This window comes from Rhinolophus ferrumequinum, chromosome 24 (genome assembly GCF_004115265.2).
Source record: "Rhinolophus ferrumequinum isolate MPI-CBG mRhiFer1 chromosome 24, mRhiFer1_v1.p, whole genome shotgun sequence".
In the NCBI taxonomy this organism is placed as follows: domain Eukaryota; kingdom Metazoa; phylum Chordata; class Mammalia; order Chiroptera; family Rhinolophidae; genus Rhinolophus; species Rhinolophus ferrumequinum.
In genome coordinates, this window is record NC_046307.1 from 4,353,815 (window position 1) to 4,371,940 (window position 18,126).

The following is an 18,126-nucleotide window of genomic DNA, read 5'->3' on the forward strand; positions in this document are numbered from 1 at the left end:
AACGAAAGACTTACCAGAGGACCCCGAGGCCATCCCGCCACAGTCTCCAGAAGCTGAAACCAGAGGGCAACCACGTCTGGGGCTTGTGTTGCCTGGGCGCGCAGCAAATAGACTGACACAGGAGGTGGGCTATTTAGAATAAGCATTTATTTATCAAAGAAGTACTGATGTGCGAACCCTGCAGATTAACTTTCAAAAACTGTCTTAACATTCTCATTCTGGCTTGGGGTAATTAGGGGGAAAATCTGGGTACTCCTGCAGAAGCTAGTGATGGTTGGGGTCTGCATGGAGCCTTCCTTCTGGCAACGTGGTGCTCCAGCGACATCAGCAACCCGGGCACAATGATGGGAGTAGCCTGGAAAGAATACAAGACCATAGAGATTGTGATCAATAAGTCTAAGGGTGTTAATCATAACTTTCAGGGTAATTTTCTAAAACAGGGAACTGGGACAGGGACATTCCGAGCTCAAGCCTCCGGGCACGATCTGTTGTTAAGCTATTGGTCAAGGAAAGGTGAGGCCAGGGAGGTTGGGAGGACTCTACTACGGGACCCCAACCCAGCACTGTTTCACGGGAGGGCCCGGCCTTGTGTCCTTGGACAGTGGAGGCTCCCTGTCCCTGTCCCAGCCCCTGGCACGTCATGGCCATGGGATTGGAACTGTTTGCTGAGTAAACAAAGACAGGTGGTCCCAGGGAGATTCTTGTTCACGAGGGTTTCTCCTCTGTTCACGTTCTGAGGTGAGGCTCGGCCTTCCCAGACACACCCCTGACCAGCATTCCCACTGAGAAAATGTTCTTTCCCTTACTGTAAAAGTAACTTGTGCTTACTTTTTGAAAGGTAACAATTCAAACCTTTCAAAAGGACAGGAAGGAAAATATGGACCGTTGTTTCCCATCTATAGCTGCCCAGGGCTAACTAACAGGCCCCTGAGCCCGTGTCCCTCTGAGCTCCTCCTGAGACACAAGGACACCCACCCCATTCTCACTCACACACCCTCACACCCCCTCCACCATCACCCACACACGCACTCTCACCCTCACACCACGCCCACCCACATAATAAACACACCCACACCTTCCCACCACACCCTCACACACACACCCTCACACAACCACCCAAAACTACACCATACACACCTTCAATTTCAACCACACCCCTCTCATCCTCACACAACATGCTCACACCCCACATACATACCGACATCTTCACACCTCAGCCTCACACCACCACCCAGTTTCTACTCTCACCCTCACACTACACCCTCATATTTTCACACCACACTTCACACCGGCACCCATACACACTCCCACCACATACCTGCTCTCAGCCTCACACCCGCCCACACACCCCCTGGCACTCCCCCATAGGCACACCACACTCCCCCACATACCACACACCCCCTCACTGTCACACTTCCTCACACCACACACACCCACACCCACACTCACAAATAGCTCACACTCCTCCAACACTCTCATCTTCTTTACAAAAGGGGTCACATACATATCAGAACACACTCATACAGAGAGGTAGGCATTCAGCCATTTCTCCCCGGTGCTAGCAGATGGATGCAGGATGCTGGCCCCATAACTCCTTCACTGTGTCCTGCTTCTTCCTTAACTGCCTGGAGCCTCGGTTCCCATGTTGGGAAAGTGGGGGTGAGAATCACATTGCCAAACTCACAGGGTGCCTGAGAGGCTCAGGTGGGATTTACAGTGAACATGAAACCATTCTGCCAACTGTTAAGTGTGAACGATCTGAGGAACCATTACTGCTCCCCTCCCCACCCCCCAAACAGGAAACAAGTACATTTTTGAAAGGACTTCAGGAAGATGACAAAAGCATCTTAGTGGCACACACCACTTGTGACGAGGCTGGTGGGGGTGAAGAGGGCTCAGTTTGGGTGCGGGATGGCCCATCATGGTCGGATCACATCTGCCAGCCAGCTAGTGCAGGGAGCCTGCAGCCCCCCAGAACCTCACAGAACACGTCCTTGGTCTCTGACGGTGAACTTCTGTCACACAACAGCTGAGCAGCCCCTGCTCTTGCTGAGCGTTGGGAACTATGGGGGCTCCTCTCCACCTACAGGTAGAAAGGGGAAGCTGACCCCTGTCCACTCCTGGCCCCCACAGAACCCGGTGGTGGCTCCCAGGTACGCACCCCACTTCTATCCCCTGTACCCCCTCCACCTGGCTTCAGGACTGTGGGAGGGGGCAGAGGCGGAGGTCCGGCTGAGACAGGGAAAGCACCGGGCCCAGTACCCCGCCTCCATCTTTGGTTTTGGGCACCTGGGGCTTCTTCTCCCAACGCACCCATCCCACAATCACCTGGGGCTTTTCCTTCCATGGAGAAAAGACAGAAAACAAGAGACGAGGTGGGTGATGGGCAGAGGTGGGACCCTGGGTCCCACCTTCTCTTTTCTCTGCTTCTCTGGGCCTTTTTCCCTGCTCTGGGGTAGCCGGGCCCGAGGGCAGTGAGCAGCTGTGGTGCAGGGCCTCAGCAGGAGCTGCTGCTCCCCAGAAGGGAACAGCTGTAATGGAGGGGATGAGAGCAGAATGTTCCTCCCTGCAGGGCTGGACCAGCCGCAGGGCCTCCCACTGTTTCTTCCCCACCTACCTTGACGGAACCTTTTGGTGAAAATCACAACTCCAGCTCCAACCGCCAGCAAGAGCAGGAAGAGGGGGAGAACCACGGCCATGAATGCATGATGAGAGGGCGGTCCTAAGAAAGGCAGAGAAAAGGGGGCACCCCCAGACCATAGGACTCTCTGTGGGGGCTTTGGACTCCCCTGCCCTCTTCACCCCCTCCCCGCCAAGCCCAGCTCCTCACCCCAGGCCACAGTGAGCGTGTGGTTCAGGCCAGAGTGCTGCACGTGGCAGGTGTACCGGGCCTCCTGCCCGGCAGGCACCCGTACAGCTGCCCACGTCTGGTAGGTGCCGTCCCCACTGGGGCGAGTCTCCACGTGCTCAGTCTCCAGAGCCAGCTCGTCCTCCCCCAGCCACCAGCTCAGCGAGATCTCCCGTGGGTAGAAACCCAGGGCCCAGCACCTCAGCATGGCGCCCCCATCCTGGGTGGACTGCCTTGTCACCTGCACCTTGGGGGGCTCTGCAGAGAGAGGTGGAGGGAGGAAGCCTGGCAGTGGCCGCTCTCTGCCCATCCCCCACGCTTGATCCTGGGCTCCTCCAGCATCTTCCTTGGAGGTCAGGGAGGAGATGGGACCTACCCCCTCCAGGGAGGCACTCAACCAACACTGGAGGCAGCGACCACTGGTTGCCAACTGTTCCAAAGGGTCAAGGTCCTGGGAATTCCCATGGGGGAGGGAGATGTGACTCTCTTCCCCCACCCCCAACTCCAAGGAGAGTCCTGGGTGGGGCTAGTGGTATTATATTGAAAAGCCCCCTTCACGGAGACCCTAGGGTTTCTCAGACTTTACGTACTTCCCCTGTAACTTCCCGCACACAGCAGGTGCCCAATAAGAGGTTGGTAATGAAGGCACGAACGACGTCCATTCCATCACCTTGAACGAGCATGGTGACGAGTGTGGGCTCTGGAGCTGGACAACCGGGGTTTGAAGCCCAGCCTGACTCCTGTCCACAACCCTCTGTCTCTCCGGGCCTAATGGGGAGTCCATCATTCCTTCCTCTCAGAGGTGTTGTGAGTGACATAATCCAGGTGTGATGGTTCATTTTATGTGCCACCTTGACTGGGCCATGGGGTGCCCAGGCATTTGGTCAAACAGTTTTCTGTGTGTGTGTGGGTGGGTGCGCGCACGCGCGTCTGGGTGAGATTCACAGTTGAATCAGTGGACTGAGGAAAGCAGATTGGCCTCCCCAGAGTGGGTGGGCCGCATCCAGAGAGTGGAAAATCTGAATCAGACAAACAGGCGGATAAGAGGGAACGCCTCCTGCCTGATTGTCTTGAGCCGGGACCTCAGTCTTCTTGAGTCTTCAGACTCAAACTGAAACATGGATTCTTCTTGGGTCTCAAGCCTGCCAACATTCATACTGGAACTGTCGTCGGCTCTCTTGGGGTCTAGCTTGCTGACTACCAGTCATGGAACTTCTAAGCCTCCATAACCACATGAGCCAATTCCTTATAATCTCTCTCTCTCTCCATATATATATATATGTATATATGCACTTTGTTGGTTCTGTTTGTATGGAGAACCTGACTCATCTACCAGGGGAAGGAGGTAGAATCACAACACCTGGTGCTGAATGAGAGTTCAGTACTACTCATTTAACACGTACCAATGTGGTGCTATAGGGAAGCACGGGCTATTATTACCATCCTCATGATACTGATGAGGAAACTGAGGCACAGAGAGGGCAAGTAACTTGCCCAAGGTCACACAGCCAGCAAGTCGTGGAGCCCGGATGTGGCTCTGGAGGCTGGGCTCAGAACCACCACACTCAGCTCTCATAATCACATCTTCTCTTCCCAACATCATTTGTCCTGTCCTCCCCCTTTGAGGAATATCTCCCCACCACCTCAGCTGACACACTTCACCGCTCAATTAGCAGACATCCATAGTGTGCTGGGTGCTCTGACCAGTCCCATCCTCCAGCAGCCTGTGCGGCTCCACCTTTGGCACCCCGAAGCACCCACTTTCCTTAGTGTCCATCACAGCCCTCGTATCTCCAGCCCTGCTGGCCAGGGTCAGCAGGTTAGGGTGCACCTGGAGTTTGGGGAGCACACTTAGCATGACGGGTGTGTGGAAGCAGCAGGGCGAAGGGCCTCAGTTTCCCCAGCAGTCCCCAGTGGTCCAAGGAGTGGTGGGGGAAGCTGTCCCCTGGGGCTTGGGGTCATTTCCCAAGGAGCAGAACCACAGGACATTAACTCCCAAGAGGACTTTATGAGCCACAAAGTTTACCCCACTTGCTCTACAGATGAAGAAAATCAGGCTGAGTTAGGGTCCCCCCCCAGACCACACTGGAAATGGGGGACTCCAGGAGTCCTCTCTCCACCTCACCTGGAGTCAGGGGGTGAGGCCTGGGCTCCCTTCCTGCTCTGCCGGTTGACCCTCATTCTGGGCCCCACGGGGCTTATCTGAGCCAGGGGTTCACAGCCTGCTGACCCCTCCCCCACCTGGGGATTCTCTGTCACATGGGACAGTCTTGAGAATGAGAGCGTGGGGCCACCCTCTGCATTGCCACGGGCTGGGACTTACCTCTGCAGGTGAGGTGCTGGCCTCCCAGCTCCAGATACCTGCGCAGAGAGGTGAGGCAGAGGCTTTCCAGGTAGGCCTTGTTGTACTCTGCGTAGCAAGACTCGGACTCCCACCAGTGCTTGGTCCTCATAGCCATGGGCACAGCTGACACCCAGCTCAGAGTCTCCAGGTCCAGAGTCAGGTGGTCCTGTCCGTCAAAGCCAAGCTGCCAGAAGCTGCTGGAGTCGCCGTCCTCCCCGATATCACAGCCGAACATGAGCTGCGTGCTATGCGTGCCTGTGCACGTGGGCAAGAGGCTGAGGTTAGTGAGGTGGCGGCGCTGTGAAACACACTGCCCACAGGGCCCTCCAAAGGGTGGGGGGCAGGGCATCAGCATTTTAGAAAATGCTCCCCAGGTAATTTGTATGAGCAGTCAGGGCTGAGAAACTATTGGGCCTCTCATGTGGGAAGAACACTGGAGTTCAAAATTAGACACAGTTATTTTCTATGCTACTGAGAATGAAAAAATTCAGTTATTTATGGGTATAAGATGCCCTCAGTGAGTGGTAGGCCCAATTTCAGAGATGTGGAAAGGTGAAATCTGGTGCAGCGGCTGTGACCACTGACACTGGGGGCTGGTCATGCTTGTCCTGGGGTCCTGGGCTGAGGCATAGCCCCCCACTCTCAGTCCTTTACCTCTAGTCCCTCAGGGCCTCTGGGGACCCGAGGCTTTTAGTCATTTTGGAGTCTGGGCACACAGCAGGAAGGTGCTGTAAGCAGCTGTGCTCCACACGTCACTTCGCTCAGGGTCAGCAGCAGCCAGGCAGTGGCGAGTGCTCGCCCTGCTGAGGCGAGCAGTTTGAGGCTGAGAGAAAGGCTCCTGTCCCTCGCTGACATTGGGCAGAACAGGGGTCCTCACCTGGGTTCCATCTCCCTTCCTGAGCTGTCTGCCTAGTTCAAGTTCATCAGGCCTCCCTCCCCTGCCTGGCACAGATGGCGTCTGAGGGCCTGGAGTGGAGGAGGCGTGATTTGAAGGATTTGGGGATGGTGAGGGTGAGGTGGGGACTGGCCTCTCCAGGTCTGCTGACGTCTGGAACCCTGGTTGGCTTAGGGGAGGCATCGTGGGCCCCCATTTCCTGTGGATTCTTGCTGCACCGGCCCGTGAGCTGCCTGCTGAAGCCACAACTGATTCTGAAGGCCCTTGTGGCCCCTGTTTGGCCATCGGGGAAGGAGATTGGGAAGAGCCATGTCGCAGGAGTGTACCTGACCCACTGACAGGCTAGGAGCAGCCCCTCTTCCCTAGTGGACAGGCATGGCTGCTGGAACTCAGTGTGTAGGCAGGGGGCTTGCCAGACATACCGCCGCTCTGGTTGTAGTAGCTCATCAGTCTCCATGTCTCCGTATCCTGCACTTCTACCCAGGACCTGTGCTTCTGGGTCTCCTTCTCCCAGTACTGGGTGTCCACGGGTGCCATCCACAGGGCCTGCGGCTCAGCTCTGCCCACATGACTGTCATAACGGATGAAGGGCTCATCGTCCACATAGCCCACAGCCAGAAAATCAAAGAGGGTGGGGCCTGGCTCTGACAGGGCCAGGTAGTGGTAGTGGAGGGAGTGCGTCCCTGTGGAAAGAAGGACAGTGTCAGGCTCATGTGAACTGCTAGGACCTGCACCAGGGTCGGGTGAAAATGTACCCAGAATACTGTCTATCTTGAGCAAGAAATAGCAATTTCAGTTACAAAAACAGGGCATCCGGGCCAGCCTGGTGGCTCAGGCGGTTAGAGCTCCGTGCTCCTAACTCCGAAGGCTGCCGGTTAGATTCCCATGTGGGCCAGTGGGCTCTCAACCACAAGGTTGCCAGTTCGATTCTTCAAGTCCCACAAGGGATGGTGGGCAGCGCCCCCTACAACTAAGATTGAACACGGCACCTTGATCTGAGCTGCCGCTGAGCTTCCAGATGGCTCAGTTGGTTGGAGCACATCTTCTTAATCACAAGGTTGCCCGTTCCACTCCTGCAAGAGATGGTGGGCTGTGCCCACTGCAACTAGCAATGGCAACTGGACCTGTAGCTGAGCTACGCCCTCCACAACTAAGACTGAATGGACAACAACTTGACTTGGAAAAAAGTCCTGGAAGTACACACTGTTCCCCAATAAAGTCCTATTCCCCTTCCCCAATTAAATCTTTTACAAAAAAACAAAAACAGGGCATCCAAATGGTTTAAATAAAGAATCTGTCAAATATCGAGTCCAAAATGTTCACACGCTGAGGCTTGTGACTTTACTCCTACACAGTTCCTCACTCAGGGCCTATTTACTCATACTTTACACTCATTCTAGTAAGTGTGATCATCTGTTTTTCTCTTCTCACAATTAACAAGTGGTGTGACTTAAAAACAGTTGTTTGTTTGGAAGCTTAATTTATGTGGAATTATTCCCCAGAGAAGCCAATAAACGTCAGTCATCATTCTCAGCTTGAAACAGGGCTGCCAGGCTGGTGGCACCTTGACTCCATTCCCCACTCCCTCCTGTCCCACAGCACACATACAAGTTGACCTCTTTTAAGTCCAAATGCTTCCTCAAGGTTCTCTACCGTGTTTCCAGAAGCACCAACTCATCCATTCAACTTGGGGCTGGAGATAAAATCAATTCAGCAGCCAGTCATAACTCAAGGTAGTAAAATAAACGCTGTATCTTTAAACTCTGCCCACCTTTTTCAGAGATATGCACAGTTCACTCCCTTACCTAACTTTTAAAACAAGTTTTTGCTCAAATGCCACCTTCTCAGCAAGCCTTCCTCGCCTCCTTACCCCCACCCTGAAACCCTGCCCCCCAGCACTCCCCTCTGAGTTACTGTTCTCCAGAGCACTGCCACCTCCAAGACAATATGAACTTGACTAATTTATCTTGTCACTGGACTGTCTGCCAAAGGCAGGGATTCCTGCATGGATTGTTCTCTTGTTTTCCCAGCACCTAGAACAGTTTCCATCTGGCACACACTAGGTGCTCAGTGTTTGAATATTGAAATGTGAAAGGAGTCAAACAGCGCACACACAGCTCTTGTTTATGCTAACGAGGGCCCTCAGCACCCCAGGTTCCTCCTGCCAGAGGCCCTCCTCTCCTGGCTTCTCCCCCACAATATCTCCTCATCATCCAGGAAGCCCTCTGGATTCCACCCTGACCTCCCAGAGGCACCTGTGCACACCCTGTGACTGATTCCTGTCTCCACGATGGTGGGCAATGCAGCTGGCTGTGTCACCACGATTTTCACAGGCCTTGGGGGTACGTCATGCTTGGCACTTACTTCCTGCATTTGTTGAAATGGACGATAAACAAGAGCATGAATGGCAGTGAAAATAATCACAGATACCATTTTTGGAGTGACCACGTGTATCCTGCACTGGTCTAACTGCTTTTCATTCACTGTCTCAATTGAACTTGAGGATAAACCTAAGAATTTGGTGTGAATGGCCCCATTTTGCAGATGAGGGAACTGAGGCCCAGGGGAGACAAGCATAGAACCCAAAGGCATTCACGAGAAATGTGGGAGCCCCAGGTCTCTCCCAGAGCCTGCTGCCTTCTTCTAAGCCGAGGAGAGGGGTGCTGTTGTCTCACAGCTGGAGAAACCTTATGGACGCGAGAGGGTCAATGCTGAGTGTTTGAGTGAAGGGTTGACATCTGGCCTGGCTGGCCCCGGCCTCCTGGGAAATGACTAAATGACGGGAATCTCTGACAGGGTGCTGTTTCCTAACTAACCACCAGTTAAGATCAGTGGGGTGTTTCTGGGCTGGGAGCTGAGAAGAGATACTCAGGCCTTGTGGGGCACAGAGGCTGCAGCTTCTCTGTCAAGGTGACCTCCGCTCCTTGGCTGTGACCTGCAGCAGCTGTGCCTGCCCTGAGTGTGAGGGAGGGCAAAGAGCCTGTGTCCTTGGGTAGCTGCTGGGCCTCCAGGCGGTGGGGACACTGTGCACACTGGGTTTCCTGTCCTGTCTCCCTCTCCTCAGGAAGCAGAGTGTGGTGGGCTGAATAACGGCCCCTCCGATGTCCCTGGAGCATGTGAAGGTTACTTCTACGGACACAGGGACTTTGCAGATGTGATTAAATAAAGGATCTGGAGATGGGCCGATTATCCGGGAGTGCCTGGGCAGGCCCTAAATGCGTCCTTATAAAAGGGAGGCACAGGGAGATTCCCTGTCAGAGGACACGGTGATGTGAAGATGGAGACCGAAAGACGCAGGAAGGTGCCATGAGCCAAGGAATGCAGCTCTAGAAGGCAGGGAAATGCATTCCTCCTTCCAGCCTCTGCAGGGAGCTGGCCCTGCTGCCGCCTTGGTTTCAGCCCGGTGAAGCCCAGTTTGGACTCTGACCTCCAGAACTGTAAGAGAATTAATGTGTTTTGTCTCAAGACACCAAATTGTGGTCATCTGTTATAGCAGCTACAGAAAATGAATACACATGGTATTAGACTGAAGCCTGTTGCGTCCTGAAAGTTTGGTGGCCAGTTCAAACCCGTGAGCCCTGAAGGTCATGGCTGCTGCCCTGAGACACAGAGGAGGATGCACAGTCTGGCAGGAAGGGCGTCCTCTGAAAGCCGCAGCGAGTCCAGAGTCTCTGAGCCACCACCAGACGGAGGCCCGAGTACAAGGAGTGGGGGTGCAGGGATCCTGGCATTCCCACCACGGAGCAAAGAGACTGCAAAGGTGCTTACTTGCTCTTCACCAGGTGTTGGAAGGTGACAAAGAACAAGTAATCCCAAGGCTGGGTTTGCTGGGAAAGGGAGCCACACACACCTGGTTGTTCTGTCAGAGCAGGTGTACAATCTGCTTACTAGGTAATGTTACTACGGTCATTCCCCCTTATCTGTGGCTGCACTTTGCACAGTTCCAGTTATCTGTGGTCCACCATGGTCCGAAAATATTAAAGGGAAAATTCCAGAAATAAACAGTTCATAAGTTTTAATTTGCACACCGTTCTGAGTACTGTGATGAAATCTTGAGCCGTCCCACTGCATCCTGCCTAGGACGTGAATCATCCCTTTGTCCAGTGTATCCACGTTGTATAAGCTCCCGGCCTATTGGTCCCTCAGTAGCCATCTCGGGTATCAGACTGACTGTCATGGTATCACAGAGCTTGTGTTCAAGTCACCCTTATTTTACTTAATAATGGCCCCAAAGTGCAAGAGTAGTGATGCTGGTACTTCGGATATGCCAAAGAGAACCTGGAAAGCGCTTCCTTTAAATGAAAAGGTGAAAGTTCTCTACTTAATAAGGAAAGAAAAAATATCATATGCTGAAGTTGCTAAGATCTACGGTAAAATCGAATCTTCCATCGTGAAATTGCCTAATTTATAAATTAAACTTTATTATAGGTAGTGTGTATAGGAAAAACATAGCAAATACAGGTTTTGGTACTATGCTTGCTTTCAGGCATCCACGAGGGGTCTTGGAATGTATCCCCATGGAAAGGGGGTACTACTGAATTTATGAATGCTAGCTGCCTTCATGGGCAATTATTTTTGGTTAATAAGGAGGGGAAGTCTATCAGTGTATTATTTTTTCTATTTCTTTTTTTGTTTTTCTGTTTTTTTCCCTTCATTTTTCAGTTCTTTCTGTTTTTTCTGTTTTTTTTTTCCTTTTAATGTATTATTATTATTTTAGTTTACAAAACACTTAGGTGCTGGGTCCTGTCCCAAATACTTGACAAATTTTGTCTCAGTTCACTCTCATAACAACCTATCAGGTACGTAGTATTGTACCTATTTTTGATAGATAAAGAAACTGAGCCACAGAGAAGCAAAGTCACCTACCAAGCTCACCATAGCGAAAAGCCAGGCCAGACTGAACCCATAGGCTCTGGAGGTGGCCCCTGGCCCACACCCTCCCTTTAGTGAACACACTTCTGGCTGAAGCTCTGCCTACCCTGGCAGCCCAGTGGGGTCCTCCTCCGCCCCACTCAGCAAGGACTTTCTGATACCTACTGTTTGCCTGGCCCGTTCCAAGGTCCTGGGGATGCTGGCATAAGCAGAACAGCTCCAAAAGCCTGCTGTCAGCAAGCTTACATGAATGCAGGATGAGCAAGATAAATGAATAAAATGTATGATAGGCAGGACAGCAGTAAGTACAGAGGGGGGAAAAAAAGTTGATATGAAATGTTAGGAAAGTGGTTTAAAATTTTAAATAGAATTGTCAGGGAAGGTCTTCCCAAAAAGGAAACTTGAGTAGAGCTGAAAGAGCCAGCCATGTAAAGAGCTGGGAGCAAGCATTCCAGAAGGGAAAAGCCAGTGCAAAGGTCCGGAGGCAGGGGTGTGCTTGGGGTGTTCAGAGATAGCTGCAATAACAGGGGGGAAATAAAATGGTGGCGTGACTCAGGGCAGTAGTAGTAGGGGTGAAGGAAGTGGTTGAATTCCGATTCCTTCCCAGACTTGACCAGGTAGTGTCTGGAATGGTCTGGATATAGCCTCTCACCCCCCTGACAGGGGGCTCTGGTTCCTGGCCTTGACTTCTGTTCCACTCCAGACTGCTTCACCCCTGGTTACGCCCTAGCACTTCATGCCCATCCCAGGAGTCAGAGACCTGTTTTGAGGACAAGCTCATGAGTGTGGCCCTTCACTCAGCTGACTCCCAGGTACTGCCTCGCACATACCCAGTCAGAGCCTGCCATCCCTCCTGCCCTGAAAATCCCACTGCTGTCTGCTCCACCTGCCTGATGGCCCTGGCAGCCCAGCCTGCTCTCTGCACACTGCCCACACCCCTCTTCTGCCCCAGGAAGACAGTCTAAGCTGGAATTAGACTCCCTCTTGCTCAGTGGACGTAGGAGGGCTCATCATGCCTCAGGCTCCAGCCCAGAGTGGGGCCAAATCAGTGGAGGGAGGAAATATCAGGTCACCTCCCTGGCTTTGCAGATGCCAGGTGCCACCCCTGCCAGGAATCTGCTCCTGCTGTGACATGGCCTTAGGAAGTGGCCACATGCCCACTGCTGCCTCAGGGCCTGTCCGTGTCATCAGCCCCCCCATTGTCCCTTTCTGGTTGCTGAGTCACGTGGCCAGACCCTCAACGAGTCGTCCTGTCCCCCTTAAAAACAGTCTCCATCTTCCTCTGACTGTGGTACGGGAGGGAGGTGCCTGGCCCCTTTACTGCCCACCCCCCCACCGCCAGAAAACTTTTTTTGCCTCTGACCCATGTCCCCACAATCCATGTGGCACTGCCACTCTCTAGGAAGATGGAGACTGTTTTTAAGGGGGACAGGATGACTCGTTGAGGGTCTGGCCACGTGGCTCAGCAACCAGGAAAGGACAATGGAGGGACTGATGACACGGACAGGCCCTGAGGCAGCCCAGCCATGTGCCTGTGGCCTTGAGACAGGCCCTGCTTTCCTCCTCTGTAAGTGGGAACCTCCACAGCAGTGAGACAGTGAACCTGAGGCACAGGTAGAGGTGTGGAGAAGAGCCCTGCAGAAATCATTTTCCCAGTCTCCCCGTCCTGTCCCGAGGGGAGAAGCAGGCCTGGGAAGGAGACAGGGGTGTGGGAGCTGCTTGAGCCAGGGGCCAGCCCCTTGAGGTGCTTGCCTCTCTGTCTTCCACCCTGGCAGAGTCCCCACTGCTGAGACAGCCCATCAGATTCGCCCTCCTGCAGGCTGTGGGCTCCTGACCTGTGCCACCCAGTCCCTCCAGCAGGCAGGTGGGCCTTACCTCCAGGCCATGGCTTGTTTTCTAACTTCAGGCTGGCCAGTTCTGCCATCAACACCTTTGCTAAGGCAGCTGGGCTGTTGGAAACTGAGCGATCGGAAGCTGTGCCTTCAGGCACCACAGGCAGCCCCCAGGGACTCTCTGCAAGGGGAAATGCAAAAAGGAAGTATGAATCTCCAGGCATAAATATCTTTCACATCCTCGTTTGCCCTGAGAGAGGGTATGGAATGACAACGAGAGGCACATGGAAGGGAAGAGGGACATGGGGGCCTGGCCTCAGAACTGACGGGAAACTCGCCAAGCATGCAGGTGCAAAGCCAACAAGGCAGGTTCTGGGGTTCCCACTCAGAGAGGAGGGAAGCCTGGGCTGGGTGGACCCACTTCTACCAGCGGGTCTCCACCAGGCTGCCCAGCACCACCCAGCGGCTCTGATGATCCTGCCATTGATATGGATTTACTTGTTCTGAGGGACTGGACACTGGCAGGGGTAGGAAGCTCCCAGGTGACGCTCATGCGGTGCCAGGTGGCGAGCCCACCGCTCCTGGCTCCACACACTCACTTGCTCAGCTGTGCCAGCCCTGACCTCTCCCCTTGCAGTATTACTCATTTGACAAATGTCTATTGAGCACCTAGCACCGCCAGGCACTGAGCCAGGTTGGGGGGTGGGGTGTGGGGACAGAGAGGAACTGAGGCAGACATGGCCCCGAGGGAGCTCAGGCCTGGCAGGGAGCTGGACAACTGAACAATTAAACAGGTACAGAAAGGTGAGTGGGGGCTCAGGAGTGTGGGGTGCAGGAGGTGCCAGGTGCTGGGAGCACCCTGGGGCAGGAAGGTGCTCGGCTCATGGGTCTTGTAGGCTGAAACCCGGCGGAAACCTCACCAGCTGTGGTTTCCAGGCAGTGGGGTAGTTGAGGAGGGAAGAACATTCTCAGCTAGGGAGTCTTCAGGTGTTATCCCTGGACCAGCTGCATCAGTGTCACCTGGGAACTTGTTAGAAATGCACATTCTCAGGCCCAGCCCTACTGAATCAGAAACTGTGAGGGTGGGTGAGGGGACAGAGTCCCAGAGAGCAGTTTCCAGGCTCTCGGCCTCATGTGGAAAGGTGCTGGCTCGGGTAGTAGATGGCCATCAGCTGTGACTGGTTGGCCGTCAGCTGTAACCAGTTAGCCAATTAGACACTGGTATGACTGTGTGACTGCGTTGGTTGGTTGGTTGGTAGCTTGGCAGGCAGAGAAGTGGACGGCGGATTGCGGATTGTGTGGATCCTACTTCGTGCATCTTGCCCGGCTGCCCGCGAGACTACAGTCGTATGACTCCCCTATCTATGGCGCCGTTGGTGTTCGTTTTTGGCCTCACCATATCCTGCGTTCTCACGTGGGGACCGGGACCAGAGAGCCCGCATGACACCCTGCATGACAGTGGGACCCAGCTTTCTGTAGTTCTACCAGCACTCCAGGTGATTCTGAGGTGATTTTAAAGTTTGAGAACAACTGCTCTTGGCAAAAGGAATGAGCAAAGCAGGAATGCCTGGAGTGAGAACTACTGTAGTGCATCCAGGAAAACCAAGGTCAAGGGCAGACTGAAATGCAAGAGACTGAAGTGTCTGGAGAGCAGAGAAAGAGGCTGGATGGCCTCTCCATGCCTTAGTTTCCCCATCAGAAAGTGGGGAAAACAGGACTGTTGCGAGAGTTTACTAAGTTGATATTGTAAAGTGCCTAGAAAGCGCCTGATGTGACGGGGTGCTGCCGGAAACATTTGTCAAATCAGTCCATGGGCGGGAGAGGCCGAGTCGGTGCAGGTCCTAAGGGCAGGAGTTCAAGGACAAAGTCTGGGCCAGAGAAAGGACATGGCTGTGGTTGGCATGGAGGGACCCTGAATTCCTGGGCTGAGAGGAGTGTGCCATGGAGGGCAGGCCTGTGAGGAGGGCAGAGTGAGAAGGGCCTGCAGATGTACCTGAGGAGGACAGAGGAGAGGGTAGAGGGAGACCAGAAGTCAGGGCTCACAGCCGTTGAAGTCCCACAGGAGCATGTCCTTCAGTGCCCCACACAGGGCTCTGTGGTCCCTCCCCAGCTTGCCCTTTCACTGCTCCCATCTCAGTGCCGCCGCACACCCAACCAGGTGATTCAGGTCAGATACCCCAGCTTTCCCGTAGTAACCAGATTTGTAATGACCGATCTTAATTCATCTGTATCTAGTGATCTTGGTCCCAAGGACTACTGATTAGTTCTGCCTTCTCGCCTCTCACCTGGTCAGGACTCCCTGCCTTGGCTCTTGTCCGAGGCAACATGGGCTCCAGAGCCAGCTTGCTGGGTGTTAGGTAAGCTACGGGCATGGTCAAAGTGGCCAGGAGCCAAATCAGACCCCTCCTCGCATGATGTAAACTGGGGCCCCTGGCATTTCCCTGAAAAGGCCATTGGTGCGATAAACAACTCCCGGATGCAGCTGCCCATGCCCGATCTGCGCTGGGGGGCCTGCTCAGCTGCCACCTCACTCAGCCAACCCCCACCCCAAAAATCGCATATATGCCTCCCTCGCTCTGCCCTGGGCGCGACTTCACCAGCCCCCATCTGCGGACCAGTGAACCTCACCCGGGGGCGCAGAATAAAGCACTCACCTTTCTCAACCCGCCTGACTCTCTTAGCCTCATTATCTCGCCGCAAGCCTTACACTGGGGTCCACATCCTAGCCAGCTGTGGAACGTTGTGTGAACCTGGGTAGCCAGTTAACCTCTCTGAGCCTCAGTTTCCTTATTTTACCACACGATGTAACTAAATCATTGTCATAACATGTTTATAAGGGCCAGCTCCTTGCTGCTGCACTCATGACATCTGTGCCCTGCAAGCCACTTCCTCACACCCTGCCTCCTGAAGGGAAGGCCAGCATCCAGGAGCATTGTGAGGGGCCTGTCGGGAACCTCTGGCTCGGTCCCCTCCGTGGGCCGTCTCCCTTCTACAGCTTGGCACACACCTGGGGTTATCCCTCCCTCCCTTCCTCCTTGGCTTGGGGTCCCATCCCCCACAAGGCTACAGGGCCTGTGCCCACACACCCATGGCCATGCCTGCCATACACAACTGTAATCACTCAAGTATCACACCCGGGAGGGGCACTAACAGGGCCATGGGTTCTCACCCTGGGGCCCACAGATTCCCCCAGGGCTGCATGAATGTTAAAACTTGACTTCGGGAGCCTCAACTTAGAGGGAAAAAGTGACCTCTTTATTTTCACTACGCTCTAGGTGATATTTAGCCTTTGCTCTCATGATGGATGAAGGCAACACAGCTCAGCAGGGTGAGCAGGACCTGAGCTTTGGTCTCATACGAGCCATGCGGGTTTTTGAGTCACATGACACTTGTTGCAGACACCTGGAAACGTGCTTTCCCCTCAAAACTTCTGAATTCTGGGTGTTGTTAGCCCTGTTGCTATGTATTATTCAATGTAACTCAGAAGCATGTATATTACATATCAAAAACATAGTTATAATTTAAAAACATTTAATAGCTTTATAGAAACATAATTGGGTTCCTCTGTAATCTTGCGTATTTCATTTTATGTATTTAAAACATTCTGAAACTGAGTCCAAGGCACAGAAAGGTTTAAGAACTCCGACTCGAGGTCCCAGTCTGTCACCTAGTGTCCTCTCTGGGCCCTATTTTAAATTTACAGATTGTAAATTGAGGAAGCTCAGACAAGCAGAAATGACCTCTTCTAACTGAAGCACTAAGAACAGAGGGAACAGAGACAGGCACAAAGGACGCCAGCTGTTATTACTGCCACGATGGTGGACACCTCCCTCAGCCCGTGCAAATAAACCTTTGGGCTTCCATTCGCACATTGGGCGGTGCCCTTGGGAGCAGAGGGCATTCAGGATGAGCTCAGGCCCAACTTGTTGTGCGCGTAAAACTGAAACTGGAAAACAACTGAAATTCCGGGAGCAGTGGGGATTCAGGATGAGTTCAGGCCCACCCTGTTGTGTGCCCAAAACTGAAACTGGAAAACAACTGAAATTCCGAAACAGGTTTACCCTCCTCACCCTCCCCCCCCCCGCCCCCAGGGGCCTGGGCCCAGGCTTCCCCAGAGAGCTGCCTCAAGAGACCAGCGAGCCCCTAGCGACGGTCGGGCGCCGGGCCGAGGTAGTGAGAAGGGGACCTGCGGCCGCCCTCCGATCCCTGCCCCGAAGGAGCTTGCCCAGGGCCTTCCTGGAGGACCCGGCGAGCGGCTTCCTCCGGAGGGGCTCACGGGGACCCCAGGAAGCTGTGGCGTCGGTTATATCCCGGGCGGGGGACTCACCGCCAGTCCCCCGTGCTCCGTCAGCCTCCCGCTGACTGCACCCACTGCCGGCTTCTCCAATCCGAGGGCCGCTGAGGGAGGCAGCAAACAGGCACCCTGCCTAGCCCGGGGCTCAGCGCACCCCCACCCTCACCCCCAGATCCTGGGTCAGCTCTAACTCACCAAACCCCCAAACCCGGAGGCGGCCCCCGCAGTCTCAGCCAATCTTTCCTTTGTCTCCCTCCCCGCCCCCTCGACCTGTATACGGGTTGGGGACGACCCGCTGCCCGCCCCACGACTCCCGCCCCTCCGCTCCCAGTCACCTGTCGCGCTCTCCCGCACTAGTTCCAACAGCAGCAGGAGGAGCAGCGGCGGCGCGCACCGGAGGCTCCGCAGGCCCCCGGCCTCCAGTGTCAAGAGCAGCCCCAGCGCGCTGAGCAGGCTGAGCCGGTCTTCGGCTGTGGGTCCCTTGGCCTTGCACCTCCGCGGTGGCCACACATTAGAAAGATTTCTTTGTGGGGTCAAAGGAATTTAATGCTCAGCTGCTCCAGAGGGGCGCGGCTGCTGCGAGGCCCTGCCCTGCCCGGGCCTGGCCCCGCCCCCGTCAGATCTAGGTCCGAAGGGCCCCTGGCGCCCACCCATCCTGGAATGGCCCCCTTTGCTGGTCTTCAGAAGGGGAAAACCAAGACAGATATAAAAGAAAACCAATTGTGTTAATAATTATGAAATACAGCTTATTTTGCTTCTTCCCTACCTCATAAAACGAGTCCCGGGATTGGAACTAAATAACCTTAGTCATTTGCAAAGTAGAGCAGGTGTGTGCCACAACTGTCATGTGACTCAAAACACCCGTGGTTTCTGTTGGGGACCCAGGCACAGGTCCTGCTAATCCTACTACGCTTCGCTACCTCCATTCACCAAGGGAAGAATGGCTAAATTTCAGCTAGAGCTTAGTGAAAATCAAGGTTATTTTTCCCATCCAGGTCCACAGTCCTCCTGAATTCTGACCAGGGACCCCAAAGTTCAGGA

The 18,126-nt window shown here is 54.1% G+C and overlaps 1 protein-coding gene across 3 annotated transcripts; it reads right to left on the minus strand.

Annotated features, from left to right (window-relative positions):
• Nucleotides 1-125: 125 nt before the first annotated feature.
• Nucleotides 126-17,644, minus strand: LOC117016891 (H-2 class I histocompatibility antigen, Q8 alpha chain). Of its 3 annotated transcripts, none has more exons than XM_033096691.1 (7): nucleotides 17,421-17,644; nucleotides 12,835-12,972; nucleotides 6,510-6,770; nucleotides 5,172-5,447; nucleotides 2,831-3,106; nucleotides 2,618-2,722; nucleotides 126-355 (listed from the first exon to the last, which is right to left on the minus strand). In XM_033096691.1, exons 2-7 carry the CDS (start codon nucleotides 12,881-12,883, stop codon nucleotides 186-188), a joined length of 1,137 nt encoding a protein of 378 aa, XP_032952582.1. In that variant the 5' UTR covers nucleotides 12,884-12,972; nucleotides 17,421-17,644; the 3' UTR covers nucleotides 126-185. The 3 variants fall into 3 exon arrangements, with proteins under 3 accessions (XP_032952582.1, XP_032952580.1, XP_032952583.1); XM_033096689.1 differs by lacking the exon at nucleotides 17,421-17,644 and adding an exon at nucleotides 13,712-13,800; XM_033096692.1 differs by lacking the exons at nucleotides 126-355; nucleotides 17,421-17,644 and adding exons at nucleotides 2,049-2,083; nucleotides 13,712-13,800.
• Between the last annotated feature and the right edge of the window lie 482 nt (nucleotides 17,645-18,126).

Coding starts and splice junctions, on each gene's coding strand:
- LOC117016891 (XM_033096689.1), bottom strand. CDS start 13,757: ATGTTCTTCCCTCCTCAACTACCCCACTGCCTGGAAACCACAGCTG. Junction 3,107..5,171: donor CCAGCACCTCACCTGCAGAG/GTAAGTCCCAGC, acceptor CTCTCTCTGCAG/AGCCCCCCAAGGTGCAGGTG. Junction 356..2,617: donor CACCAAAAGGTTCCGTCAAG/GTAGGTGGGGAA, acceptor TATTCTTTCCAG/GCTACTCCCATCATTGTGCC.